This window comes from Giraffa tippelskirchi, chromosome 4 (genome assembly GCF_054371585.1).
Source record: "Giraffa tippelskirchi isolate mGirTip1 chromosome 4, T2T-mGirTip1v1.2.pri, whole genome shotgun sequence".
Classification (NCBI taxonomy): Eukaryota; Metazoa; Chordata; class Mammalia; order Artiodactyla; family Giraffidae; genus Giraffa; species Giraffa tippelskirchi.
This window is the reverse complement of record NC_137278.1, coordinates 3,459,021-3,486,847: the sequence shown is the minus strand read 5'-3', so window position 1 is coordinate 3,486,847 and position 27,827 is coordinate 3,459,021. Positions and strand designations below refer to the sequence as shown.

At 68.6% G+C, this 27,827-nt stretch overlaps 1 protein-coding gene across 4 annotated transcripts; it reads right to left on the bottom strand.

Moving 5' to 3' along the window:
• On the bottom strand, nucleotides 1–27,329 carry GPSM1 (G protein signaling modulator 1). Of its 4 annotated transcripts, none has more exons than XM_081590655.1 (14): nucleotides 27,147–27,329; nucleotides 19,733–19,954; nucleotides 19,054–19,189; nucleotides 18,353–18,495; nucleotides 18,002–18,125; nucleotides 17,700–17,815; nucleotides 17,190–17,345; nucleotides 16,303–16,411; nucleotides 15,189–15,312; nucleotides 9,175–9,245; nucleotides 8,272–8,451; nucleotides 2,962–3,118; nucleotides 2,452–2,660; nucleotides 1–1,418 (listed from the first exon to the last, which is right to left on the bottom strand). In XM_081590655.1, exons 1-14 carry the CDS (start codon nucleotides 27,209–27,211, stop codon nucleotides 1,212–1,214), a joined length of 2,019 nt encoding a protein of 672 aa, XP_081446781.1. In that variant the 5' UTR covers nucleotides 27,212–27,329; the 3' UTR covers nucleotides 1–1,211. The 4 variants fall into 4 exon arrangements, with proteins under 4 accessions (XP_081446781.1, XP_081446782.1, XP_081446780.1 ...); XM_081590656.1 differs by lacking the exon at nucleotides 27,147–27,329 and adding an exon at nucleotides 26,749–26,976; XM_081590654.1 differs by lacking the exon at nucleotides 27,147–27,329 and adding an exon at nucleotides 21,765–26,319.
• Between the last annotated feature and the right edge of the window lie 498 nt (nucleotides 27,330–27,827).

The window sequence follows — 27,827 nt, the reverse complement described above, 5'->3', positions numbered from 1 at the left end:
TCCACTTGGCAGACTTTTATTTTTTCAGGAAAACCAGAACAAATGTACCTCTTGGGCTGGAAAGGACCCATTGACAACACGGCAAACACATGTGTGAGCAATAAATACGCACGTACATTCAGGTGTGAGGGTGGCCAAGCCCTGTCCTCTGACCCCACACCTGCCACCCTACCCTCGCCCTGGAGGCCCCCCGAGCTCCCCAAGCTGTATGGAGGGGCAGGGGTGCAGTGGCCTCCTTGCACTCGCTGAGCAGGGCCGTGGGGCTGGGTAGGTGCCACCCAAGAGGAGGGGCTGCCTTGTGCCCCCGTCTTGTGCCCAATCCCGAGGGCGGCTCACCCCGCAGGAGAAGGGGCTGACGTCACTCCCCCCGTGGTGTGGGGGTGGGGGCTGGGTGTTCCACCCGCCCTGCTGATGGCCAGGGGCAGACCTTTGCCAGCTGGTATTCCCAGAACCAGGCCGGCTCAGTTCCTAGGCTCCTGGGCTTGGAGTTGAGGAAGGTGGCAGGCCTCCCGGTCCCACGGGCTCATGACGACATGCCTGGTGGGGCCTGGGGGCCGGCGTTGGGGTGGGGGGACTGCCTTCTCAGGCTGCAGGCTTTCTGAGTCTGCCTGTGTCCTCCTCCAGCCCCAGCAAGAGGCAGGGGACGGCCGGGGGTGGAGGGGGCCCTCCCCAGGGCTGAGGCTGAACTGGGGCGAGCACGCCTGTGCTCAGCACCCCTGGGGCCAGCTTTGGGAGGACAGAAATGCCCGTCACTGGTGGCCAGAGAGACTTCAGAGACGCCTCTGGGGGTGGGGGGTGGGCAGCGGGGCTTCACATTTGGCCGGGCAGGGGGGCAGGGAGAGAGCGGAGAGGATCCGGACAGCACCGGGGCTTTGGAGCCGACATGCTGAAGTCCCGGCCCGGGCAGGGGCAGGGCGAGGGCGAGGGCAAGGCTGCGGGAAGCCACGTACCACGTGGGGCGGGCACGGGACAGGAGCAGGCCCCGGCCCGAGCCCGCTGCCCTGGGAGGGGGCACGGTGGGGGCTGGGTGCCCGGCGTCCGGCGCAGTGGGCAGGGCCGCGTGGCTCAGAGCCTGCCCTCAGCCGCGGCCTTGGGAAGCCTCTCAAGGGGGAGGCAGGAGGGGCCGTGGGCATCCTGGACGTTGGTGAGCATACCCCACCCCCGCCCCGTCCAGGACTGGGGGGTGGGGGGCAGGCCTGGCTGCGGGTGCCTTAGCTGGCACCGGGCTGGCACTGCTGCCGGGGCTCCGGGGGCCCGCCCACCTCCTGCTCCGGGCTCCCGGCGAGGTCCACCCGCTGCTCGTCCATCCGCTTGGCCTGGACCCTCTGGATGAGGCTGAAGAAGTCCTCGTCGGGCATGGTGGGGCCACGGGGCGGCACGTCCGGGGGCGGGCAGCGCTGGTCGTCGATTCTGGAGGACTGGGCAGACAGACACGCAGGTTGGCGCCTCCCATCCCCAGCCTTTGGGGGCCCGGCCCAGGGCTCAGGGGCCCTAGGGACGGCTCCGAGCGGGGGCCGCCGTCCGGTGGCAATGCCCGCTCAAGCCTGAGAGCTGCTCGGGCCACCTTGGGCCTCCCTGGGCATCGGCTCTGGGGGCAGACCTGGGAGCCGGGACCCCAGAACGGCCCTTGCAGGGAGCCACAGGGTATGACCAGGCTGGAGACAGCTATGCAGGCAGGCGGTCTCCGAGGTCTGTTCCTGAGGCCCCCAGGCCTGGGGTGTTCTCGAGCTGCAGAGACAGGGTGGGGCAGCGCGGAGCTCCCCAGGGCCCCGTGGAGTCAGGGGGCCCGGGGGGCGGCAGGGCTTCTCTGCAGGGTCTGAAGCAGAAGGGCTGGGAGTCGGTGCAGTCCCCGGAGCGCGCGTGCGTGTGGGCGGGGGGCTCGGGGGTTCTCGGGAGGGACTGGTTTGGAGGCTCCTCGGACTCGCCCAGGGCGGCGCTGTCCTCTCCTCTGTGGGGACCAACGTCACATCTGGAAACTTTCCAGCTTCCTGCATGGGTGGGTGTGGGCGGGCCCTGGAGCTGCCCCCTCCCCAGCCATTTCCCTGGGGGTTCCCAAACCCCTGCCCAGACCAGTGGGTGGCTGGACCCTTCCTGTCCTCCGCTCTCCAGGGTACAGCCTGGCCCTTGGTTTTCTCCATCCAGAGGTGGACGGCTGTTGAGGTACCCGAGGCCACAACCCTGGGGACCTGGTGATTCCCCCCAGCTCGACTCCTGAGCTCTAGGGGGGACTGGCCCGAGGTGACCTTCTCAGGGAGCTCAGGAAGGGGCCCACAGGTCTGAGCACCCACGGGCGCCTGGTAACATGGCTGAGCCAGCCGAGGGGGCCTGCTCCCCCAAGACACCCTGAGACAGAGGGACCAGGGCCCAAGCCAAGAGGGGGCCTGGGCTAACACTGGCCAGGGGCCCGGGGATGCAGATGGGGCGGGGGGAGCCCCTGGGCTGCAGGCCCACCTGGCACTTGATGAGCATGTTGAAGAACTCGTCCCCTGGCTCCTGGGGGTCCCCGTCACCACGCAGATGGCCCAAGTTGTTGTGGCTGATGCGCAGCCCCGGCAGGCTGCCCACGCTGGCCCGCTGGTCGTCCAGCCGGCGGCTCTGGGAGCTGGCGATGAGGTCGAAGAACTCCTCGGTCTGCGGGGAGGCCGTCAGCGAGGGCTGGGCTGCGGGGCACCGGAGGTCAGGCCAGGGAGGCAGGGACCCAGCCCAGGGACCCTGAGAGCACCTCTGCCGACCCCAGACCCTGGCTGCTCTCAGTCAGCCCGGCCAGGGGCCCCCTGGGGGGCAGGGGACGCAGAGAGCCCAGCCTCCCACGCCCGCTCGCTGCACAACCCGGCGTGTCCCGGGGGAAAGGAGGATGACAGGTCTCTGAGGATTGCAGCTTGGGGCTCCCGGTGACAGGGGGCACTTTGCAGCTGGCCTGCTCCGCTCTCAGAGCCTGCAGCGGGGTGGGGGCCGACTCACCGACCCTCCCCTCCAGGGTGGGGGTGGCTGTGGCTTCGGCAGCTGCGGGCTGGCCATCCTCCAGGGGGCAGCGCTGGTCATCCATGCGGCTGCTCTGGAACTTGCTCAGGAGGTCGAAGAAGCACTCCTCGTCAGAGGATGGGGCCCGGGGGATGCTCTGTGGACCAGGCGGGCAGTCAGCACTGGCTCCAGACCAGCCACGGGGTGGTCCTGCTGTCCCGTGCAGACCCCTGGACACAGTCGGGGGGCTGCTTGGCTCGGACCAAGGTCCAGACCCTCCTCTCTCACCCATCCCGCCCCCCAGCACCATCGTCCCCCACTTCTCCCCTCCCTCAGCCACCGCTCTGTCTGGGTCTCCCTCAGCCTCCCCAGATGGACACTGCTGTGCCTCCCCGCACTGGGGGTCACCACCACCTGCCAGCAGCCTCCCTGTGCCCCGGGCCCCCCCGGGCACTCGTGTCTGTCCCCTGCAGTGGGCACCACCCATGCCCGTGTGCCTCTGGAGCTCTGGCACCCAGCCTGGCGCTCACCAGTGTCCGCTGAACAAACAGACAAGCAAGTGGGTGAGCGACTAGGTCCTCAGCAGGTGGGGAGCCTTCATGGCCGCTCCACACACTCCAGGTGCCAGGGCCCTGCCAGTGACCCAGGAGGTGCCAGCCCCAAAGGCAAAGAGCCTGACCTGGGGGAGCTGAGGGCGTGTGTGTCCCACCCCAGCCCCACGCCCTGTGGGGTCTGGACATGTTTATAAAATCCCCAATCAGTGGGCAGGCCAGGAGGACAGCTCCGGTGGGGGCCGGGACCCTGGGCTGGGGCTGAGGTCAGGCTAGAGGGACAGTGCCATCATCCCCAAGCCCCTCCCTCCGAGCACTGGCTGAGGGGTGCGTGCTCTGGGCCTCTGGGGCAGGGGGAGGGCTGGGACACCAGGCTGGAGTCCTGGAGGAGATGCCCGCGGTGGGCATCAGTGTGCACTGGGGAGGGCCAAGGCTGGGGTGAGAAGGCCCCCCGGTGGGGTCGGGATGGGAGGGCCGGGGCCACAGTTCTGGGGCAGGGGCTGGGACGGGGTGGACAGGTGTGAGACCAGGTCACTGAGGTAGGCTGAGTCCCACCTGGCAGCGGACCTTGGGCAAGCCCACTTCCACTGGCCTCAGTTTACACTCCGTGGAGGGCATGTCGGATATGCAGGACCCCCAGCGCTCTGGACAACCTGTCACCCACCCATCTCATGGGGAGGAGACTCGGTCCTGGAGCACAGCCAGGCCTGCCGAGACCAGGGCTTGGGCTGTAGGGCCATGAGGCCTCCAAAGGCTGGGAGGACCCGCTGGCCGATGTGGGCGCGGTGGGGTGGGAGCTGAGCGGATGGTTCTCGAGGAGACCCCACTGAGGCTCAGGCTCTCAGGTTACCCCCTTCCCTACCCCCTGCTTGATCAGGGCAGGCCCAGAGCCAAGGCTGGGGGGTACGGTTCACAGTCCTCCCTCGTAGGGTTCCGCTCTCCTGTGGGTGCCCACGGAGCCTGGAGGGAAGGGACAACCCACCCTGACTAGCCCAGAGGGGCCCTGGCTGGGGGGGCCAGCTTCACCTCGTCAGGGCCTTGGGGACCTGCAGAGAGCGGCCGGGGGCCGGAATCCAAATGTGAACTGGTGGGGGCTCCGCACCAGGCTCTGCTCGCAGGCCGGAGGGGCCCTGGGCTGATGGGTGAGGGTTGAGCACAGCCCCGCCCCACTGCAGGGGACAGCTGGTGCTGCCGGCCCCCAGCCCCGTCTCTGGCCCTGGCTGGTGTCTCCCAGGTGAACCACGGGCCAGGTGAATGGTGCCAGGCCCCTCCCAGGAGAGGTATGACCCGGGGGGGTCCACGTCACTGGACATGTGTGCCCCCAACACTCCTCCAGCCTCCCGTGGGCTGAAGCTCAGACTCCAGAGAGGCACCTGGAGGGAACAGGTTGCTGTAGGCCCCTCCACTGCGGCCACGGCTGGGTTGAGAGGGCTCCCCCGGGCCGTTCCATGGCGCCATTCCAAGCTGGGCTCCCCAGGCGCCATGCCAGAGCCGTCCCAGCCTGGGCCCAGGGCCTGGCACCTCTCCTTTTCCTGGACCCCAGGAGCACCTGTGAAGGGCAGGCGCCTCTCACGCTGCGCACTGCTGGCCTGAGGCCACAGGCAGAGGGGGAGACCCATGCCCATCCCTTGGGACAGAGCCCTGCACCCCAGCAGGATGCACCTGGGGACCCGGGCGCCCCCCACGCTCCCTCCACCTCTCCTTAGCCCAGCTCGGTCTTTCTGTCCCGAAGTCAGGCCGCCTTGAGGCTCACTCCAGCCCCTCCTGCAGAAGCGTCAGCCCACCTTCTCTCTGGGAGCAAGGAGCCAGCCCTGGTGGTGCGAACCCTCCCCGACCCCCGCCCAGGTGGCCCCCTCCAGCAGGCCCAGCCGCCCAGGACAGAGGGCGGGGGCCAAATGCCCCAGACTTGCCCCACTGCGCCGGGCCCCTGGGGAACTGCACCGGCTGACCATCCACCGACCCCAGCCCCCAGGGGGAACGCTTGGCTGCCTGAGTCCAGTTCCCACAAGCCACGAGCCTGCACCGTGCTGGAGACCCCACACTCACGCGGATCCACAGCCGCTCCAGCGGCGCCAGGCGGACTGGAGTGCGGGACCACGTGGACCCTGGGCAGGACGCCAGGGCCCCTGCTAGGCAGCCCTGCCTGCGGTGCCCAGTGCCGCCTCACCACCCAGACCCACCCGGCCCTGTCAGCCTGATGCTTAAATAGGCCCCGGGGCGAGGGCGCCTCCCTGTCTCCGCCCACCCGCGCTGCACGCGCACACACACAGACACACGCACACACTCTCTCTGTAAGCATTCAGAGATGGATCACACGCACGCGTGCACACACACACACACCCGTACACACGCACACACTCTCCGTAAACGCTCAGAGTTGGATCTCCTTGAGCTTGGAGCCTCGGGTGGTCACTGCAGTGGGGCGGGGGATGGGACCTGTCTGGGGAGCACTTTCCCGCTGACAGCAGTCCCTGCTTCCTGCCTGAGCCGGCCCAGCGCAGGGAGCAGACAGACGGATGGGCTCCCTCCCTGTCCTGGGCCTCGGGGGCCTGACACCCCCACCCCCTGCAAACCACCTCCCCACGCAGCAGACCCTGACCTCTGCCCGGCCTCAGACCAAGACCCCTCGGCCAAAGCAGCCTCCCGGGCCTCCTACTGCCCCAGGGGGCATCCCTTTCCTACTCTGGGAGGACTGTGGGGTCAGTGTCCGCCTGGCCTGGGGCCAACCACCCAAGGTCTCTTGGGGAGGCAGCTGTGAGCCCCACAGGAGAGGTGAGGACGGGATGGGCACACCAGAGTGCCCTCCCAGGCCCTCCTCTGTCCGGCTCCCTCCACTGAGGGCTGAGCTGCCGCGGGGACTGGCCCTCCAAGACTGCCTCTTTTTGGGTGCTTGCTGGACACGAGGCTCAGCCTATCGGGGTCCGAGCCTCCAGCCCAAGAAGCCAGGCTCTGAACTCTGTGTCATGGGATCTTTCTTCAAGGGCACCGCCTCGGCCTGAAGCCCCACCTTCTCCCCTACGGGGGCCCAGCTGGGGGTGTCAGTGGCCGACCCGGCTCAGAACCCCAGCCCCACCATTCCCAGCTGGAGGCCCTCGGCTGTCTCCTTCCCGTCCGGGGGCTTGGGTCCCCTCTAGGGGTGCGGTGAACAGGCACCCGTGACACCCTGTGCCTCGGCAGCCACCTGTCTGGGAGAAGGGGTTCCCGGACTGCAGGTGTGCGGAGTGGCTGGGCCAGGTGGACGGGCAGGTCAGCCGGGGTGTGTCTGGGCGGCCTGTGCTCGCCTCCCCAGGTCCTGCCTTCGGAGCCTGAGGCTCTGGGGCCCCCACATGGGAGGGCAGGGTGTATGGTGTTGGCTCAGGTGCCTCTTGGGGACACCTTCCAAAACTGCCCTCGTGCAGGGAGGCGGGGGTGGCTGAGGGGTTCACGAGAGGCCAACTAGTCTCTGCACGTCCTGCTGTGGGCACAGGGGTGCTGCTAAGCAGCTGGGGTGCAGGCTCTGCCCCCCCACTCAGCCCCTGTCTCACAGCATGGACAACCATCAGCTGGCATGTACAGTCCTGGGTGAAGCCAGGTGGTGGGGCAATGAGCACAGGCCAGGCCTTCCTGCTCCAGAGCCCACCGTGGCTTCCCGGTGCCCTGGCCGGGTCCTGTCCTGCCCAGCCCTCTCTGGCCGGGCCACTCCAAGATGCCCCGACCTTCGGGGCTGACCCGGCCCTGCTCCCAAACCCCTGCCCCAGGACAAGTACTCGGGTCCCTCAGACCACACGCAGCCAACCCGTCAGACCCTGAAGCCGCTGCTGCGCTGGGGGCAACGTCCTTCACAGCCTGGGCCCCAGGGGCCGAGGGGAGGGGCAGGGCTGGCCCCTTTCCCATGGGCAGTGTCAGCAGCAAGCAGGCCCTCTCACCTGGGGCCTGACAGAGCCCCACGCAGGGATCCCGGCCCTTTCCCTGGCCCTGCGCCCTTCCCTCCTCATCCCACTCCAGACACAGACTCTGGCCATCAGCCGGCCGTCCAGTGGGGCTGGGGTCAGGTAGGGTCAGCGGAGGCCACTCCAGGCTCATGGAAAGATGGGCGCAAAGCAGCTAAGAATACCCAGCACAGCACTCACGGCCTGTGGAGGCTGGGAGGTGCTGACTAAACCCCTAAAGGAACTATTTTTAGACCAAATCTAGGAGGTTTGGACTCAGGGGTTCTGCACGGGGGTGGGGCTCCAGGCTGATCTCTGAACCCACACACGGCAGGGCAAGTGCCCCTCCGTGCCCCTGTACCTTGACCAGACCCCGAGGGCCTGGAGAGGCCAGCTAGGCGCCTAGGCACAGCGGGACCCCTGCCCAGCAGTAAGAAGTCAGCCCCTCCCCCTGCACCCGTCTGTCTGCCTACCCCATTACCCGTCCGGCCACCCCTCAGCCGTCCATCGCCATCCATCTGTCCACCCGGCCCCTGTCTGTCCACCTCTGCACGCTGTGTCCCCAGGACGAGGCTGCTGGCTGGACCCGAGGACCTGAGCGGCACCCCGAGCTGTCCTGCAGACCCCTCCTGGGCTGCCTGTTGTCCCTGCAGTGAGGCCTCCATCTGGCCAGTGAGTCAACACCCCTCTGAGTGCCCTGGGCTTTTAGCAGGACCTGTGTCCATCAGGAGCCAGGGGTCAGCAGAGAGGCACGACCTCAGCCCCTGGAGAGACCCCAGGTGGGCGGGGCAAGGGTGGGCAGTGGAGCCCCCCGCAGTGGCTCCGTCAGCGCCCGGGGAGGGGTCACCTACCGTGCGAGGCAGCTGTACCCGGACGTCCGCGCTGTCCAGCGGGGAGTGGCCGCCCTCCCGCGGCCTCCTCTCAGCCGCGTCTGGCCCTTCCTGGTACTTCCTGCTCCTCACAGGGAGAGGGAGCAAGTCCCTGCTGGGCCCCCGCCAGTCCCCCGCGTGGTGGCTGTCTCCATTTTGCTCCTGCGGGGGGAAGGCTGGGCATGGCAGCGGCTGCCAGCAGTTCGAACTAGCGCTCCCCAGCGTGGGACGCGGAGGGTCGCCGACCCAGGTGGAGGCATTCAGGTGCCCGAGGGAAGAGAACACGAGGGGTCCAGACGGCCGGGGGGCAGGGAGAGGCGGGGCGGTGCTGTAGGAGCTCAGACCTCCCCCCAGAACGTCCACCTTCCCGGGCTGAATGCTGGGTGACTGTGGGTGGCCCTGAGCCTTGTCCGCAATGGAGACCAGCGTCCAGTCCGCTGGGGGAACCAGAGGCTCCGAGGGCAGGCCACGGCTCCAGGGCCACACAGCCCCCTCCCCTGGTGGGTCCAGAGAGCCAGGGCCCAATGTCCCACCTGGGAGCACACAGGGATGGGGGCTGGCCAAGACGTGGGGGTCTGCCACATTAAGGGCCGCGGCTTGACCCTGGGGGGGTCGAGGCTGGCTGGCAGGACCGAGGGGAGAGCGAAGGGAGCCCACGGAAGCCGTGGGGCCTCCGGGGGCCTCTCTGGGCAGAGGGGGGCCCGTGCAGGGTCCTGGGCCACAGAGGGCACATCGTTCTCCCTTGGCAAGGACTGGATGCAGGCAGGAGTCCCAGCCAGCGGGCGTTATAAGCTCAACACACCACCACCCCCAGCCTGGTCACGCCCTGTCCCTCAGCTGCCACAGGTCCCCACGCACCCCAGCCGCCCACCCAAGCCCACTCACCCGCTCCAGGGGTAGTCTCAGCAGGTCCCAGGTCTCCGCGCTCAGCCTCTGTGTCCTCTTGGGTCTGGCCCCTGCAAGACAGCAGGTCTGGTCAGCTGGCACCAGGCCCAGGCTTCGAGGTCAGCCAGCCCAGGGGCCAGGGACCACCAGCTTCCCGCCTCCTGACCCACATGGGGGCCAGCGCAGTGTCCACACGACCTCCATGCCCCGACTGGATGAGTACCCGGGTGTCCAGAGGGCGCTGACCGCACAGGGGCCGGGTGGGGTCTGGCTCACCGGCCCCCCACCCCATGCTCCGGTTTCCCACCGAGTTCTGGGCCTGGCTCTTCCTCACTGGCCTTTGCGTCCACAGTGCCCTCCCCTGGGACGCCCTTCCTGCGTCTGCATGGCCGCCGGCCTCAGCCTCCGCTCTGTGGCTCCCGCGTCCTTCACCCTGCCCACACGGCGGGCAGCCCAGGTCCTCCCTGGGGGCCGAGCAAGCTCGCCTCTGAGGGCCGGGCCAGAAGAGCCCAGGAAGTGCAGGGCGAGAAGCAAGCAAGGCCTCGGGTCTCGGTGGACACTCTGGGGGTTCCGTCTCGGCACCTCTGGCCTTGGACCTGTTAACAGTCCGTGGAGCTGGGCGCCCCACTCCGCCTCCACAGTCAGACGGGCGGGCTTGCCCCCGTGCAGGGGAGTCGTCTCAGATGCCCACTGACCCACAGTCATGGATGTGATGGGCTGCCCTCCAGCCCCCACCGCACCCGGCTCCCTGTGAAGCTGAGCTGCCCTGCAGACACCTGTAGCGAGGCGAGGGGAGCTGGACTCGGAGGCTGCGCCGTCCAGCCCTTGTTGCGGCCAGGCATGCACGCCACGGTTCGAGGCCATGGGGGGCAGGCCAGGAGCCCCCAGCCTGGCACCCCCGACCCCAAGTCCTGAGCCTGGCTCCTGCGCTTGCACCCACCGTGGGGGACACGGTACCCAGAGTGGAGCCTACTCCGGCGGCCAGTCGTCCAGACCAGTCCAGACTGAACAAACGGAACACCTGGAGCCTCACGAGGACGGGGCAGGCGCCCCAGAGCGGCTGGACTGCCGTGCCCTCCTCCCCGCCCCAGCCCCCAGGGCCGGAAGAAGCCACACCCCACCCCCTGCCCCCGCCCCCGCTCCCCAAAGGCCAAGGAACATGCCGGCCAGGCTGGGGACGCTAGGGGTCCTTGGAGGGGCATCTGTGGCCACCGTCCCGGAGCTGGGGAGGGAGTGGCCACTGCGGCCCGACCAGCCGTGCCAAGGTGTCCGCGGGCCTAGGACCAGGCCAGCTGCCAGCTCCCAGCTCTGCTCCCCAGCCCCCGCGGTCAGGCCAGGTCTGCTGCTGCCCCCACGGAAAACGGCCGCTGGCCGGTGGGCTTCGGCCAGGCCTCCAGCCAGAGGGGCACAGCCTCGGTCCACAGCTGAAGGAGAGAGGCAGAAAGGGGGGACCCCGCTGCCCACCACACCCACACAGGAAGTGAACAGAGCCAGAGGGACCCCCCCCTCCTGGGTCCCACGGCACCTACTCACCCCAGCCGGCGGGGCCTCCTCTCAGCTGCCCTCCCCTGACCCCCTCGAGGCCCCACGCGGCTTCCCCACCCCGGACGCCGGACCCAGCCCCGCACAGCTGCTCCTGCCCCGCCCGTGCCTCCACCACCAACGGTCCCTCTGAGACGCGCCCGGCTCCAGGGCGGCCCCCCCACGGCCCATGTGGACGGCGGGCGGAAGGCCCTCCGGGCTGGGCTAAATGCACCCTCTGTCTGGACGGCGCGTTCTGAACCCGGCACTTCCAACGGTCCTAGGGCTGAGCCGGCCCTGACTGGGGGCATTCAGGCGCCGCTGGCTGGCTTCCTGCCCTGCCCACCCGGGGATCGGGCACGGAAACTTCCCGAGGACCGCCCACCGCCGCCCAGTCTGAGCCCCTCGCCCTCATTTCTGTCCCTACCGGGCATCTCGACATGCCTTGCTCCAACTTGAGGGTCTTTTAGCTGCCCAGCCCAGGGCCCCTGGCTCCGTCCTTGAGTCCACTCCCCACTCCTGGCAGCTCCACCTTCGGAGTCCGCCCGGAACCGCCCGCCCACCCCTGCCCGGCCCTGCCCCGTGGTCCCTCCTCCATGCCAGGGCCCGAGAGATGCCCCAGGGGTCTGGGTTGGATCTTCCTCCTCGCTGGACCAGCGGGACCCCCAGCTATGGGGGTGGGGCTCATACAAGGTCCACGAGGCCCCCACCCCCTCCCCTGCCCCGGGGCCTTTTTTCGGCTGTTCCTTTGCCCAGGCTGCTGTTCCTCCCAGAGCTCCGGGCACCCTCCCTGCCTTCCTTCACGTCTTCACTCAAACGTTCTGTACAGATTGGAGGTTTGGGTCACCCAGATTTCGTATGCTGAAGCCTCAGACTCCCAGGCGATGGTCCAGGCAGCGGGGCCTGGGAGGTGATGAGGGTGACTGAGGTTCACAGGAAACAGAGAGGCCCTCAGGGGGCACACCCCCTCCACACTCTCACCACCACCCAGTCTGCGCTGCAGGACGAGGCCACCCACTGAACCCCACCATGTGGATGCCCCGCTGCTGGATGCCCAGCCCCCAGAACCCTGAGAAGTAAGTGTCCGCCGGCAGGCTGCCCTGTCTATGGGCTTTCTTACGAGGCTCGAGCTGGCTGTGACAGCGGCCTCTGCGTGGCCCCACCTACTGCTGTATTTACGGCTACCCCCGCCCCACCCCAGATCTCTAGCCAGCCCCTAAAGCACCTGTAACACGACTGGCTTTCTTCACGCGTCACTTTTTATCGCTGCTGCAGCCCTCAGACTTGGAGAGGACCCCGCACACAGTAGGTACTTTAAGAATGGAACAAGTAGCCAGTGTTTACCGAGCGCCTACTATGTGAAGCCCCATGTGCAGCTTCACACGCTGTCCCCTCTGGGCCGTCCCCAGCAAAGAAGGTCCCAGCCACCCTCCCAGGACCATGGACACGGGGGCTCAAGAGAGGGCAACAGCCTGGCCAAGGCCACAGAGCCCCGGGGGTAGAGCCGGAGTCGGGATGGGCCGCTGGGCCGCAGGCAGGCCTGCATGGGGCACGGGGACAGGGCAGGCTCACCTGGAAAGCCCTGGAGGGCCAGGCTGAGAGGAGCCAGGGAGGAGACAGACACGGGACAGGCCCCACGGCCCTGGTCTGTCCATCGCGGGAGCCTGGGTGGGCTGCAGGCCACTTGCTGAATGCACAGACGGACAGAGGGCTGGTCTTCAGCCCTCCCAGGGCGTGAGTCGTGCCCTTGTCCCCGCCCGGCCACCTTCCCGGGATGACCAGCCGGCTCGCTTCTCAGACGTGGACACGGTGGCTCAGCGAGGTCACCTGGTCAGCCAGGGTCAGAGCCCGCAGCTTAAGCAGTCACTCAGACGTGACGCCAACGTACATCCCAACCTCCAGAGATGGCTGGGTGTGGTGTCCAGGGACTCCCGCTGCTCTGGGGCCAGGACACCCCGAGCAGGGCCCAGAGGACGAGGGGACTGTGGTGGCACAAGTGGGGGCGGCGGGGCACACGGACGTCCTGCAGAGGGGGCGAGCGGGCAGCCCCCCAGGGCTCGGGACCGACTCCCTCGTCTTGCGCGCTGACCGTACTGCCGGGGGTACAGGAAAACTCTGTCTGGCGCGCCCCGCCCCCAGGCGCCCTACTGGAATGGGCAGGGGTGGGCACACCGGGCACCTTGGGAGGACAGACCGTGACCCAGGGCACAGATGGCAAGGAGGTGGCCCCACCCACCCAGACTGGCTCTGGGACCTCTTTGCTGAGGTGGGGGCAGCGGAGGGCCGTGAGGGTCACAGACTGAACCCGGCTGGCTCTGGGTCCTCCAGCTGCACATAGTGCCCTCGTGTTTATCAAGGCAGGGAGGAAAGGCCCTGAGGCCTGGCCTGCAGCCGGCCAGTGACCGCCAGGCCCAGCACCACCATAGGCCTCGCCGGTGTCACGAGGCCACGCCCACCACAAGGGCCGCAGCCAGTCCCCCAGACAGAGGCCAGGGTCTCCTCCTTCCTGTGAGGACGCCCCTCCACCAGGGCTGGTTACGCCTCCCCCACTACCAGGCTCTGGGTTTGCAGCTGTCTCCCCCTCCAACCCCCCCCAAGACAGTTCCCAAAAGACAGGCTCCCAGCTTTCCGGAAACTGGGCCAGACCACCGCCGGCGCTCAGCATGCCCCGGAATGAACTGGTGAATGAATAAGTGAACAAATGATGCCACTCCTGCAGACCAGCCCTGCCGTGGCCCCCACCGCCCCCCACCCAGGCTCACCGGACCCAGGGTCTCCTCCGGGGCTGCCTAGACTCACGGTGCTGGCCTGCATCCAGCAGCGGCATCCCCGGGCCCCCGGATCTGCCTCCGCAGTCCCGGGCCCAGCCGCCGTCCTCCCAGGAGGACGGCCTCTCCCAGTGTCTGCTGGCGGCCGGGCGCTGGCGGCCAGTGGGGAGGAGGCTTCCAGGGGCCCTGGCGGGGAAGGGTCTGGCCCTGGGCAGAGCAGAGGACCAGGCACGGGGAGGACAGAGGCCGCCTTGTTCCCGCCCCACCCCGTGGCCCCCTCTCCTCTCCCCGCCTGGAGGAGAAGGAAAACACCCGGAGAGCGGACGGGCACTGGGCCGCGCCTCTGGGGGAGTCCTTCCAGATGCTGGGCCTGGCCCCGCCCCCACCCGCCGCTGGGGTTCCCAGAGGGCAGTCTCATAGGGCCTGGCGTGCCAGGGGTTCTGGACAGAGCTGCCACCCTCGGGAGACCTCGCCCGCAGGGCAGACGTCAGCGTGCACGGATCGGGATGGGGTGGGGAGCAAGAGGGGGGCCACACTGCACCCCACCCCCACCAGCCACAGCACCCCCAGAACGAGGGCGGCGGAGGGTCCCAGAGCCTCTGCTGCCTCTCTCCCATCTCAGAGGGTGACGCGTGCCCCCGGCTTCCAGACTGGCCACCATCACAAACCCACCAGTATTACATCCCAGAACCCCGGAGACCCGACACCGTGGCCAGACAGGCCAGGGGGCTTTGGAGGCCGGGGCAGGAGGGCACCTGGGGAACCCAGCCATGAGGGACCTGGGGCCGGACTCCTTGGAAACTTGAGAGCCACGGGTGGGGGACGCCGTGAGCTGGACGGGAGGGGACGGCTAAGTGCCTGTCCAGCTCCTGCCCCACACCCCCCGGCAGTGGGAGAGGAGCGCCAGGCCACCCCTCCCCTCCGCCTCTCCCTTCCTCCTCCCCTTCCTGACCCCCCTGCCCTCTGCCCCCCGACACACACTTATTCATCTATCTGCCTGGAGGAGCGTCACTGACCTGCACGGGGCAGCCAGAAGCCCACCAGTGAGGTCATTACAGCCGCCGCGGCGATCAGCCGGCCTCAGCTGACTGGCACCCGGCCTATGGCTGGTTGGGCCCCCCTCCCTCCTTCCAGCAGCCCCGTCCCCTCTCCATCCCTACGAGAAACCCTCCCCCAGGCCCAGCCCCCCGCCTGGAGGGGTTCCTCAGTCTCAGAGAAAGGGGGCAACCAGGGAGAAGCCCCTTTCTCTGTCCTCATACCTGCCCTGGTGATAAACCTGGGGGGCTCACTCAGGGTGACCCCAGACCCTCACTGCCCCAGAGGCAGGAGGGACCGGCCCCAGGCCCCGTTGCCCCGCAGGGACCCTGTCTGTCACTCACCACCTTCCATCTCTGTATCCAACTTGCCCCCAGCACCCCGTCATTCACCCCCCCACCCCGCCACCATGAGCTCCAGAACAGGTAGGTGATGGGCCTCAGAAGCTGACGCCCCCTGGGGACAGGGGCTCAACACCTTCTGAGAGAGCCCGTCCCTAACCTGGCAGCTCCGTTAAATGTTCTCTAGTCTGGAGGCAGACCCGACCAAGCCCCCTAGCGTGAGCCAGTGCCCACCAACTGCTAGCGGCCCGCCTGCCAACTCCTGCCCTCCCAGGCCCCTGCACCCCAGGCTGAGGTCAGAGCCTGGGGCGGGAGGCGTGGGACCCCCTACTCTGGCCTCGGAACTCACCTTGGGCCTCGTAGCCAGCCAGGTCTGGCTTCTCTGCGGCCGCCGGGCTGGCCAGCCGACCTAGCGCCAGCTGCAGCTGTGCCACGTTCATGCGGGCCGTGAGCTCCCCGCTGCGGTCCCCGATCTGCAGCCAGGCGGGGCCGAGTCAGTGGGGCCCCACGGGACAGCCACCACCCTGGGGCCCCAAGGGCACCAGGCCCCACCGCGCCCAGAGTCTCCCGGGGTGCGGACAGCCGTGCCACGTGGAGCCCTCCTGTGGGCAGGCAGCCTTTCTCAGCCCTGCGTCCCCGGGAGCCCGGGTGAGCACCCCTGTGGCAGGGAGGGCTTGTGCTTACCCGGGAGCAGGATACGGGAAAGGCGGGCGGGGGGCCCGAGTGCAGCTCCAGGGGCCCCCCAGCCAGGCCCTCCCCTGACCTGAGCTCCCCTGCCCACCCCTCCACCTCCTGGGCACCTGAGGGCCTTGCCCGCCCCTGGACGTAGGGCTGTGGCAAGTCTGGGCAGCACTGAGGAGGGAGGGAACCTGGCTCTGCAACTGGGGCTGCTTCCCAGGGGTGGGGTGGGGGCCAAGGAGCGGGATGGGTGAGGCGAGGGGGGACTGGCCGGGAACCAGGGCCCACCTGTGCCCACAGACCCAGGGGCGACCCCGGCCACGGAAGGTGGGCCTGGGTGGACAGGCCCACTTCCCTAGGAAGGTGCCTGGCTGAGCGGTCCCAGGGGAAGACCCTCCCCGTGGGGTGGCCATGCCTTCATGCCCGGGACTGCCCCTGGCAGGTTATTTCCACTTGGGTGTTGGGCACAGGCGTGCCACGGCCCAGCCTGGCACAGTTCTGTCGGGGACAGAAGCACCGGAAGGTGGCTTTCCAAAGGCAACACTAACACTCTAAGGGGCGAGAATGGGCCCCCGCTGCCCCCTCCCGACCATCTGGCTACGGGAAAGGAGGAGCCACGAGCCCCTGAAGTCACGGGGTGGTGGGGCCCCTTCGCGGGAGATGGCGACAGCCAGGAAAAAGTCCAGGGCACACGGAGGCACGTGGCCTAGATGTCTGTAGGCAACACGAGGAGGGGGTGGGGGACGGCTCCAACGCTGGCGAAGGGCAGGGGAGGCCCAGCTCACCTCCTGGGAGATCTCCAGGTGCTTCTTGGCAAAGGTCAGGGCCTGGGCCGGGCTCCCCATGGACACGTAGGCGTTCCCCAGGCTCCAGCATGCCCGGCCCTCGCCCACTCTGCCAGGGAGGGAAACTGAGTCCACATCTGCCGGCCAGGCCTGCCAGCCTGCCCAGTCCCGCAGTCCCGAGCCCCCAGCCTCCAGGTGGTCAGGCCCACCACCATGGGGAGGGTGGTCCAGGTGTGGCCTTGACCACCCCCTAGTGGCTGGTGAGGCTCTCACCCTGGTGGCAGCAGTGACCTCATTTCCTTGGCTCATTAATTTTTAAATTGAGGTAAAAGTAACACAACCTCAACCCCCGTAAAGTGCACAATTCAGCGGCTCTACGTACATTTACGATCTACGGCCCTCGCCTCTGACTACTTCCAAACATCGTCACCCAAGAGAAAAGCTGCCGCCCCTTAGAAGCCTCCCAGCAGAGCGGCTTTTCAGAAGACCCCTCCTCTCCTCCAGCCACGAGGGGCCCTGGCCTGTGGACTCCGAGCTTTCTGGCTGTAGCCGCTACCCTCCAGACCTGCACGCGCGGCTGTGCACCTAGGGGTCTTGTCAGTCGGTCTGGTGGAAGGCGGGGAGCGGGTGTTGCTCAAGGGGGCAACGGGCCGGGGACTGGGGCCCAGCCAGCCCAGCGCCCAGGGGTCTCCCCAGTCCCTCCCGATGGGCGGCACGGCTGAATGATGGAGGAAGGCTGAGCCCTGGGGGGGTCCCCTGGTGGTCAGAGGCAGAGCAGGGCTCAGATCCAGACCAGCGAGCCGACAGGCCACGGGGGTCAGCCTGGGGCCCAAAGGGGCGGTCGGGAGCCCCCGTGGGCCTGCGCGGTCCACGTCCCCGCCGCACACCTGTCGGCCAGCTCCTGGGCGATGAGCAGGTGCCGGAGGTGGTACTCGGCCGCACGCTCGTAGTCCTGCAGCAGCGTGTACGTGTTCCCCAGGCTGTAGCAGGCCTGCGCCTCCACCGCCTGGTCCTTGAGCTGCCGGGACAGCTGCAGCGTCTTCCTGGGGGTGGGTGGGTCAGCAGGGGGTCACCCCAGAAATGTAGGGGGGTTCCAGGATTCCCCTCCGCCAGGCGCCAGGGCATTGCTCGTGCTCCCCAAGCCCCCTTCCAAGGGGTAGACGGGGTGGGGGTGCAGACCCAGCCCCAGATCCCACAGGGGCGTCTCTCTGGGCTCCATCAGCTGCCCCTGTGGGGTGGCACAGAGCACTGCTCCCCACAATCCATGGCCCCTGGGGAGGCTGGGCGGGCAGACCTTGCGGTGGGGAGGCACCTCCCTGGACTGGTGTCCAGGCGCCCTCGCCCGTGTCCTCCTAGGGCCCACCCTCTCCCTGGCCGGGCGGCGGGAGGCTGCCTACTTGTAGTACTCGGCGGCCACGTCGAAGCGCCCCAGGAAGATGTGGGCGTTGCCCAGGTTGCTGTAGGCTCTCCTCTCTGCCGCTTTGTCTCCAAATTCCTTAGCGATGGCCAGACGCTGAGGATGCAGGTGCAAGGCCCAGGGTGGTCACGGGGCAGCCCGGGACCCGCTGCCGGTGGCAGGGGCTGCCCCCTGCCTGGCACAGCCAGCCCGACGACTGAGTGCCCACGGGGCAGCCCCGGAGCCCCGGCACCCAGCCCAGACAGAGCGAGGGGCTGGGGACGGCCCTGCCATTCCGCTCACCTCCTTGTGGAAGGTCGTGGCCTCCGTGAAGCTCCCCAGCAGGTAGTGGGTGTTGCCCAGGTTGCCATAGGCCCTGCCCTGGGCCGCCCGGTCTCCCAGCTCCTTCACCAGGGACAGGTTCCTCCTGGAGGCCGAGTCTGTGTGAGCCCTATCCCTCCCAGCAACGCCCCCGCCCGCCCAGGCCAGAGGATGCTGAGCCCGTGGCCTCCACGCAGCCCCTCCCAGGGTCACGGCACCTAATGGGGACGGCTCAGTGCTGAGCCGGAGGACTCTGGTTTTCAGGCACCGAGGCCCGTCAGGCCGAGGCCAGAGGTGGGTGCTGTGGGGAGGGGGGCTGCCCGCTCTGCTCACTCGTAAAACTCAGAAGCCCGGCGCAGCGTCTCGCGGACAGCGGGCGGCAGGTGCCCTGGGTCCTGGGTGGCATTCCAGGACAGCTGCTTGCCCTTGGCGTGGTACACGTTGCCGATGTTGTACAGAGCCCTCGCCTCCCCGACCTGGGGGTGACACCGAGACCGGGGCTGTCTCCAAAGCCGCAGTCCCAAGGAGTCGGGCGCTCCCCCCTGCTCCTGGGGCTGCGAGGGCAAGGGCATGACCATGTCCAGACACTAAGGTAGGGGTCATGAGGAGGGGTCCGTCCCTCCCGGCTCACCCCTCCACCACCCCGGGTAAGGGCTCCGCCTCTGCCACCCCCGAGGGTGGCCGGGCTGAGTCAGTGACCTCTCCACAGTGGTGCGTCAACCATGCACAGGCAGGGACGCTGACCCCACAAGGTCACCGGGAGGACACTGAGCAGGGCCGTCAGGGGCCCAGCAGAGCCTCTCTGTCCGGGCTTCCTCCCAGAGCCACCCCGTCCCCGTCGCCCCCAGGCCCAGGAGTGACGGGACAGTCGGTGGATTCAGCGGGGAGGCTGGGGAGAGGGGAGCGGCCATGGACGATGGGGGCCCGGGACTCGGCCCCACGGCCTCTGCGTGAGCCAGAAGCACCCTCATTTCCGAAAGGGGTCGTCCTCCGTCTCCCTCCCAGCCAGGGACTCAGGCCCGCCGCCTGCCCACCTTGTCCCCCTGCTCCTGGGCGATGTCCAGGTGCCGCTGGCAGCAGACGACGGCCTCGTCGAAGCGACCCAGCACCTTGAGTGTGTTGCCCAGGTTCCCACTGGCCTTGGCCTCCCCCATGCGGTCACCGATGGTCCTGGAGGGCAGCAAGGAGTCAGGGGCCGAACTGAGGACTTAGCCCAGCGTGGAGCCCAGGTAAGGGCCTCGGAGGACCGGGGGGGCCCACAGTCCCTGGGATGGTGCTGGGCGGGGGCCCGTGGCAGGTGGGCCCAGCCCAGGATCGCCCTTCTGCCAGGTCTCGAGGAGGCCCTGGCGGTGGAGCCTGGTTCCAAGGCAGGGAAAGCCGGGAGCCTCGCGATGGGAATCAACCCTGGGACAGCTCTATCAGCGCGCACGGGCACCCACGCTGGCTGGTCCTGAGAGCAGGGCTCAGGGCTGGAGGGGAAGGCCTGTGGGCAAGGTGCTCGGGACCGAGAAGCCCAGCCCCCGCCTGGGAGGTCTGGGGGCTGGGGTGGGGGGTGGACAGGGAGGGTCAGCAGTGGGGGAAAGCTCTGGAGGCCAGAGGAGAACGGAGGCGTGTGGGAAACGGGGGCGAGTGGGCAGGCAGGGGTGGGGCGGGCAAGGAGGAAGTCTGCTGGGGCTCACGGTGAGGCAGGGCGGGGGGATCGGGGCCGCTCACCGGGCCAGCAGCAGGTCGTGCTTGTGGTACTCCAGCGCCCGCGCGTACTCCTTCAGGTAGAAGTAAGCGTTGCCCAGCTGGCTGTAGATGGCACTCAGCGTCTTCAAGTCCTCGGTGCCCACCTGCACGGCGGCCTCAAAGAAGGCCACGCCCGCCTTGAAGTCGCCTGCCTTGCACAGCCGCTCACCCTCCAGGGCCAGCTCTAGGCATGAGGCCTCCATCCTGGGCAGAGAGGACAGGTCAGGGGTCCCAGCGGGCCTGTTAATACCGTCAGGCCTGGGGCCCTAGATCCTCCTTGCCACCACGGGGCCCCCTGGATGGCTGGGGCCTGGCTCCCTTTGGATGAACGTGCAGAGGCAGCTCTGGGTCGGGCGGCGAGCCCACCCCCAGGCCGGCTTGCTGTGTGGCTTGCCATGCCAAAGCCTCACTGCAACCCCCCCCAACCCCGTCCCCAACCCCGGGACCCAGACTGCCAGGCGAAGGCGTGAGTGCAACTGCAGCCACCCCTGCAACCGGAGAACACAGCCTCCCTCCCGACCCCTGGCCGCTGGGCAGAGGGGCTGCCCCTGGGCCGGGCGCCACCTGCCACCCTCCAGAGGGGCCACAGTGGCCCGGGGCAGGCCCTGATGCCTGCTGAGAACGGGAGGCTCAAGGGGTCACGAGACGGTCGGGGCCACACCGGTGGGAGCCAATCCCAGCCCCTCCCGTCCTGCGTCCTAGAGAGGGGCCCACTCTCCAAGCTCTCGGAGGGGACTAGTCTGTCACCTGTGCCAGCCTCCTAACCTCCGGGGGCAAGGCTGCATCTGAGCTGATGTCCTGCCCTGGGGCCAGAGGGGCATGGGGGGTGGCAGGCACAGAAGAAATCTGGGGGGCGGCCTGAACAGAGGGCGGGGGCTCCTGCCACCCCACCCCTCTGAGACGGCCCGCAAAAGTGCGCCCCGGAAATGTGGGGAGGCGGCTCAAGATCCGGTCCCCGTCCCCTTACTCCCACCGCCTTTGCATTTCGTCAGAGCTCGTGGAAAACGTAGAGTAACTTAAGAGTGTGCTCACCAAACGGCCCGCTGCACCCCCACCCCCCAAACTCATCCCCTCCTCGTCAGGACTGCGCAACGACCAGGAGTTACCGGGGGAACCAACGTATTTCCTTAAGAAACAGGCAACGTTTTCTACGCCAGTGCTTCTCAACCGCCCTATCCAAAGGCCCCGAGACGGACCACGGCGCCCACTCGTGCTGCCCCTGTGTTGTCCAGAAAACCGGGTGACACGTTGAGAACAGGCTGAGGCGCAGCTGCGAACCCCCGGAGACGCCGAGCCCTGCACCCCGCACCCCACAGGCTCAAGGCATTCCCTGGGCCCCGTGTCCAGCCGTGCCCCCCACCGCGTGGGGGCCACTCCTTCTCCCCTCCTGGGGGGTGCAGGGGCCACGCCTGGGGACCCCGCCCTCTCCCAGCCTCCGTGAAACTCAAGCAGAGCCCCGCAGGCTCTGAGAGCCAGAGGTCAGGGACTCGGCCTTGAGACCCGGCTGTCAGACCCGTCAGCGTGTCCCGCTGACGACATGCCCACCTCGCCGAGCGCCCTGGGCAGGGCCCTCCAGATGCCACGTTACTGTCCACGGGCAGCGGCACCCCCACCGCCAGGGCCGTGCACGGGGCTCCTTAATTAAGGCCTGCTTGTCCCTGCCCAGCTGCTCACCACACGGCCAGCTGCCCTCTCCTCCCCGGGGACTCGGGGTCTAAAACATGGGCATTTCCAGAGCCCCGCGGGCGCTGCCCCGATCTGATCACAGGAGCAGCCCCCTCCTTGCCCAGACACACGGCAGCAGTGGCTCAGAGCAGAGGAGGTTTCTGGTGCGGGCAGGGCCCTGGGTCTAGGCGTGAAGGGCGCAGGGGTGCAATGCCAGGGTATCTGGACGTCACCGGGAGCACCAATGGAGGGAGCCCTCCTCCTGGGGAGGCACCAGGAAGGGGGTCCCGGGCCGGGAGCCCCGTCCCCCGCCCCTGCAGGTGCCCACCCGCCCACCTGCACGCCGCACCTCTTCCCCCGCAGATCTCGCATCTTCTGCACGTACAGCCACAGCTCCAGGCCCACGGGCAGCAGCAACGGGCGCGGACGTGGGGCGCCGTATACCACCTTGCACACGGCCTTCTCAGCCAAGCTCAGGGCCACGGGCGGGCCTTCCGGGGCAGCAGCTGGCATGGTGGGGGGTTCCGGGCCTCCTCCCGGCCGGCTGGTCCTGGCATGTGCCAGCTGCGGGGTCCCTTCCCGCCCCCCACCTTCACCCCTGAGCAGCGGGTTCCAACGGACCCCCCAGCTCTCTGGCAGGTGCTCCACGGCCTCCCAGGGCCTGCAGCGGATCAGAGGATCAAGGGCGGCTCAGAGCCAGGATCAGCACCGTCAGCAGGGCGGGCGGGTGCCCCGAGGGAGCCTGTCCACACGCTCCCCTCAGGGGCTGGCCCACAGCTGGGGTGTAGCAGCAGCGCCCCTGCCCCTTGCACCCAGACTCTTACCCCACCATGGCCCTGTGGCCGGTTCGGGGCCAGAACCTGATCACACAGCACAAAGGAGCTCGGAGCACCCAGTCAGTCTGTGAGAGAAGCGAGGAGCCAATGCGGGTGACCCCCCCACCCCAAGAGCTGGGATGAGCAGGGTCTTCACCTGGCCCCGCCCCATCCTCCTGGAGGCCGGTTCCCTGCACCCCTACCATGTCCTCCCCCACGCCAAGCCTGGCCCGCAGCAGGGTCAATGGGGGCACAGGGTCCAGGTCACCTTTAGTCCCCTGCACCTCTGGGACGCTGCTGGGTGACCAGCGCCTGGCCGTCGAGTGAGCTCCAGGCCCCGAGTCTCACCCGGGTGCGGGGCCTGAAGGAGCCCCGGGGCCGCGGGCTTGAGAAAAACAGACACCCTCCAGCCCAGCTCCTTTCCTGAAACCTGCCGGCCCCTGGGCCACCTTCGCAGCCCGCTCCCAGCTCCTCCAGCCGCCGCGGCTGATGAGGCCAGAGGGACCCTCTCTGGGCAAAGGGCGGCGCCTCTGGAGTAGCAGCGGCGGTGGGGGGGTGCTCAGTACCAAAGCCCAGGCCCGGGGCTCGGTCGGGCAGAGCAGCAGGGAGAAGCATGAGGCCCCTTGGGGCACCGCAGCGGCTCACCCCTGCTGGGTACTGTCCCCCTCACGGGCAGCCCCTCCTGCCAGGTCGCTCACCCGTCTCAATCACGGGCCTCAACCAGGGAGAAGGCTCAGCGAGGCTGCCGCGGGGGAGCCCGGGACAGGGAGGGAGAGGCTGGGCTCAGGGGCAATGAGAGCTGGGCTGGGCCCTGACCCCCAAGACCACCCAGGTCTGAGCAGAGACAGGAACCCAAGGATGAGTGGAGGGCAGCGGGAGGCCTGGAGCAAAGCCTCCTGGGACACTGACCCAGGCCAGCATTAGCCCACCAGGTTCCGGGGCGGGGGTTGTCTGGGAGGGCTGAGACCTGAAAGGCACTGGGCGGGTGGATCAAGGCCGAGGCCAGTCGCCCACCCATCCGCACCGGGCCCTGCTTCTCAGGGGGTCCAGGACAGGGTACCCTCCTCCTGGCCCTAAGGCCTCTGTCCACAACCGGGACGGCTCAGCTGAGGGGTAGGGCAAGGCCTGGATCATCTCCTCCTTGCCCAGCTCCTGCCGATAAGCTGAACCCCCAAACTCTGCACCCTCACCCTGCAACCCCAGGCCCTTCCTCCGTCTCTCGGGGCAGCCCCCCCAACACCCACACTGCAGGCCATCATCTCCGCTCCCCTGCAAGACTGCCCACCTTGGCCAGGCCCACTTCCTTGCTCAGTGAAGAAGGTTCTAGAAGTCTGTCTCTCCACACCACCTCCGCAGGCCTGGGGGTATATGTGGGAGCCGCTTCCACTGGGAACACACTCGGGCTGGGGCGCCCTGAGGCCACCGCTTCAGTATCCGCCTGCCAAGCCAGCCTGCCTGTCCCTGTCCACTGCCCAGGACCCCACACTGCAGGACGGCAGGGCCTCCAGCAGGCCTGTCCACCCAGAGGCCGCCGGGGCACGAGACGGCAGCTCCCTGGGGCTCTGGGCCAGAATGGCCAGGGCTTTCAGGGCCCGGGTGCAGTTTAAGTGCCCCCTTCGCCAGTCTCACCACTCAAACCCAGAGACCGGCAGTCTTTACACATGGGATTTGCCATGTGGGCTAAACAGGTGCCTGACTCTTAACCTATAGTCCCCACAGCCTGGGGACAGACTGGGCCCGCGGCCTCAGAGGCCTCAGGGGCCACGCTGCCCACCCCAGCCGGGCCACATCCAGCTGTGATATCCGCTCTCCAGCACCAGCGCGGCCCGGAACATCTCTCCTTGAAAGTGGCTGACCAGGGTCGGCCTTCCCAGCAGCCAGACCACAGTGGCCAGGAGGCAGGGCACCGTCTGCCAAGCTCCCGCCACCTGTCCACTGGCTCACCAGTTAATGAAGTGCTTATTGACCGCCCAGCGGCCGACCTTGCTGCTCTGGCCATCACGTCACCCGATACCCCTCCCACCCGCCCTCGGCGGCCGAGAGTAGCCTTCAGCCCCGGCCCCTGCTGCCCTGCCCTCTGCACACACAGGCCCCCTCCCACCTGTCTCCCCAGACGGCACAGTGTCCCCTGGGGGCCATCGCGGAGGCTCACCAGGCGGGGGCTGGGTCCCCATCAACCCCTCTCTGCTAAAGGTGATCCAGGGCTGTCACCCACACTCTGGGTGCCTGGGCAGCCGCCCCAGGCCCCCACTCACCCCATCCCATTGTCCCCAGAGTGAAGCCACACTGACTCCCCTTCAGTCTTGGGAGTGATCTCAGAACAGCAGGGACAGGCGGCCTGGTGGCAGCAGGAATCACTGAAGGGGGGAGGCGTGTCTGTCACCAGCTTCAGAAAGCACCTGAGGGTCACACGTCCAGGGAGCCCAGCGGCATGGCATCCCCGTCCGGGGACCTGCTGGTGGGGGCACCTCTAACGAGCCCCCTACCCCGCTCTCCCCTCCCAGTTCCTGCCAGTAGCACTCAGCTGCTGGCCTCACAGAAGGCAGGGTTTCAGGAGAGGATGGCCCACGGCTCCCCCACTCTGGGGGCTTCTTGGCTACCCACCCATCCCCCCCACCCCGGGCCCTCCGTCCCACACCTCTGCCCTGGGGAAACGGGCCCAGGAGCAGTGCACCAGGGTTCTCAGCATTAATGGCTCTCATGAGACCCCACCCACTTCTGCCTACCTGACCCAGTCCCCTCCCCAGGACCCCCTCTAGGGACATGGTGGGCTCGTGGACACACTCATGCTCAGGCCCCTCTCAATGCTGGTTCGAAGCCCAAATCCAGGACCCACTTTGCAAGAACCGAACTCATCTCCCCAGGAAGGAACGTTGGTGTGGGAAGGGGAGCCACCAGGTTGCGGGGGGTGGGGGGGAACAAGGCAGAGGAGACCTGACCTGGCCCCAGGGAGCCCCCCACACGCTGGGGTTTCTGGAGCAGCCATCCATGGAGTGCTCAGACCCAATGGCTCCTGTCCGTGGGACATCCACGTGCAGCCCTGGGCTCCCACGCCACAGCGGGGCTCCCTGGACACTCAGGCTCCGAGGGGACAGCTTTCTGGCGGCCTCTGGAAGCCAGTTCCGAGCAGAAATGACCCTGTGTACACCCAGCATGCTCAGGTCCGACCCCCATCCCCAAGGGCCTCTTCATGGGCCCTGAAAGCAGGCTCCCAGCCATGCGCTCAGAATCTCTACCAAGTCCGTCCCCCCAATCTCCACCCAGGGCTCAGCCTGCAAGGAATCCAGGTGGGACTCAGGGGCCTCTCAGGTATTTGCTTTGAGCTCTGCCCCTGCCCACAGACGGCTCCCCCAGGCCCCTGGTCCTTGTCCTTGTCCCCGCCCGCACACCAGGCTCCCAGGTCAAGCCTAGGGGGGAGGCTAGCACAACGTGGGCTGCACGCTCCACTGCGCAAGGTCTCCCAAGGCTAAAGCACCCAGGGGCCCCCTCCACCCACAGCTCCCCTGCACACACACGCATAGCCGGTGGCCACCAGATCAACGCCTGTCATTCTTCCAGAACCTGGCCTCTCCATCGGAGTGGCCACTCTGGGCAGAGGAGGCCCGCAGAGCCCCCCATTCCCACGGGGGCAGGGGGTGGGGGGGTTGCCGTGCAGGAGTCCTCAAGGACAGGCCTCCGGGGTCAGCTGCCAGTAAACCCACTGGCACGCCCCTCCCCCTGCGTGGGGCCCGGGAGTCAGGCCGGGGGCTCAGCGCTCCATCCCGAGACCACACAATGGGGGCTCTGTCTCCAGCCAGCAGCACAGGCCAGACCGAGGCGGGAGGGGCCCCCGGGGCCTCATTCCACAGGTCTGGGGGGGTGACGGAGGGGCGGGGGAGCACCCGGCGGAGGTTTGCGGCTGCGCTGGAGAATCCTTGCAGGCCACACTAGGCCCGTTGAAGACTCAGAAGCCCCCCGGGCCTTAAGGATGGCTGGGGGAACCGGATGAGGTCACTCCAAGGCGAGGGCCTGTCCAGACCATGAGGAGCCAGGCCTGCCTCTGGGAGCCGCAGCCAGGAAGCGTGCCCTGACCAGCACTCGTGCCCTCCCTGCTCTGCTGGACACCTGCACACAAGCCCTCAGAGACCTGTGCCCTCCCCACCCCGGGTCAGGCCCAGGGCATCACCTTGTAGCACACCATCGACCAGCCAGGAGTCACCAAGCAGGCACGCGGCCCAGGGGCAGGGCCACCCCGTCATCCCCGATGGGCATGGGGCACAGGGCCCGGACTGCTGGCATCACCCAGGAACCCGCCCCAGGCAGGTGCCTTTTCAGGCAGGCACACACCCACCCAGCGGCCTGGCTCTGTCACCCCAGCCCAGCTGCAATCTGCTGAACCAGAGGCACCTGGTGGGTGGGTGGCTGGGGGGTGACGGGCCCCACCCGTGACACACCGTGGTCCCCTCCCCACAAGTGCTGTGGCAGTGGGGAGGAGGTGCCAGGCTGGGGAGGGAAGTCCTGGCAGCCCCCACCACACACCTGCTGTGCTAGAGGCCAGCTGCTGGCAGGGCAGGGCTGGAGAAGGGGCCCCTCTCCCAGCCCCGGACACTGTGGGGAGGGGGGCCCATCTTGCCCACCCCTAGCCGCCCCTCCCTCGCCGGTCTCCAGGGGGTGGGCTGTGGCAGGCCCAGCGCCCCCATGCTCGGACTCCCCGTTGCTCGGCCCCTGGGGCACCCCGACCCCGACACCCTCCTTCAGCACCCCGCGTCCCCCCACCCCCGCCGGCCCGCTGGGAGGGGCGTCCCCGCCACGTTGCGCGCCGCCGTCGCCGCCGCCGCCGCCTTTGTTCCGGGCCGGCCGCTCCCGCCTCCTGCGTCCCTGCGTCCGCGGCCCCTGCCGCCCGGTCCCCGCGCGTCCCCGCCGCCCGCCCAGCCCACCTGGAGTAGAGGCGCCGGGCCGGGCCGGGCAGCTCGTCGGCAGTGGGAGGCGCCGGGCCCGCCATGGGGCCGGGGGCGCCGAGGGCCGCGGGCCGCGCACCCCACGCTCGCGCCGCGCCCCCGCGCCCGTCCGCGGGCCGCGGGCCGCTGTCCACCGCCCGCCCGTCGTCCAGCCGTCCGTCTGTCCGCGCGGGCGGGAGGCGCCGAGGAAGTGATGCGCGCGACGCCGCCCCTCCCGCCGTGGCCGTGATGTCACCGCCGCCCGCGGGGGAGGGGGCGTGGGCCGAGCCGCCGGTCCCTCTGCTCGCGCGGGTGGGGGAGGGGAGACAGCGCCGGGGATGGGGGCCCCCGCGGGGCGGGGGCGGGGCGGAGCCTTCGGGGGTTCCTCTGGCACCATGGAACCCGGCCCGGAGGGTGCGCCCCCAACGCCCCCCTCTACGGTGAGTGCGGGGGAGGGGCTGGGCGTCAGCCTTGCTTCTGGGGGCTTCTGGGGCCAGCGAGGCCTCTTCTTCCACCCGGTTGGAGGCCCTCCCGCCTTTGTTTGGCAGGTGACCCTTCCTCCCTTCGGTGGTCCTCTGCCTCTCCTCTGGGCCAGCCCCAAGGTGCCCCGGCCACTTCTCCAAATGGGCAGTGGGTGCAGGCACCCTGGGGGTGCCCCTCTGCCTACTTTTAGCAAGGCCG

Excerpts from the sequence above, each read along its gene's own strand:
- GPSM1 (XM_081590654.1), bottom strand. The coding sequence starts at position 21,928 with ATGCCAGCTGCTGCCCCGGAAGGCCCGCCCGTGGCCCTGAGCTTGGCT. Across the intron at positions 19,190-19,732 it reads CACGACCTGCTGCTGGCCCG|GACCATCGGTGACCGCATGG; the intron begins GTGAGCGGCCCC and ends GCTGCCCTCCAG. Across the intron at positions 1,419-2,451 it reads ACATGCTCATCAAGTGCCAG|TCCTCCAGAATCGACGACCA; the intron begins GTGGGCCTGCAG and ends CTGTCTGCCCAG.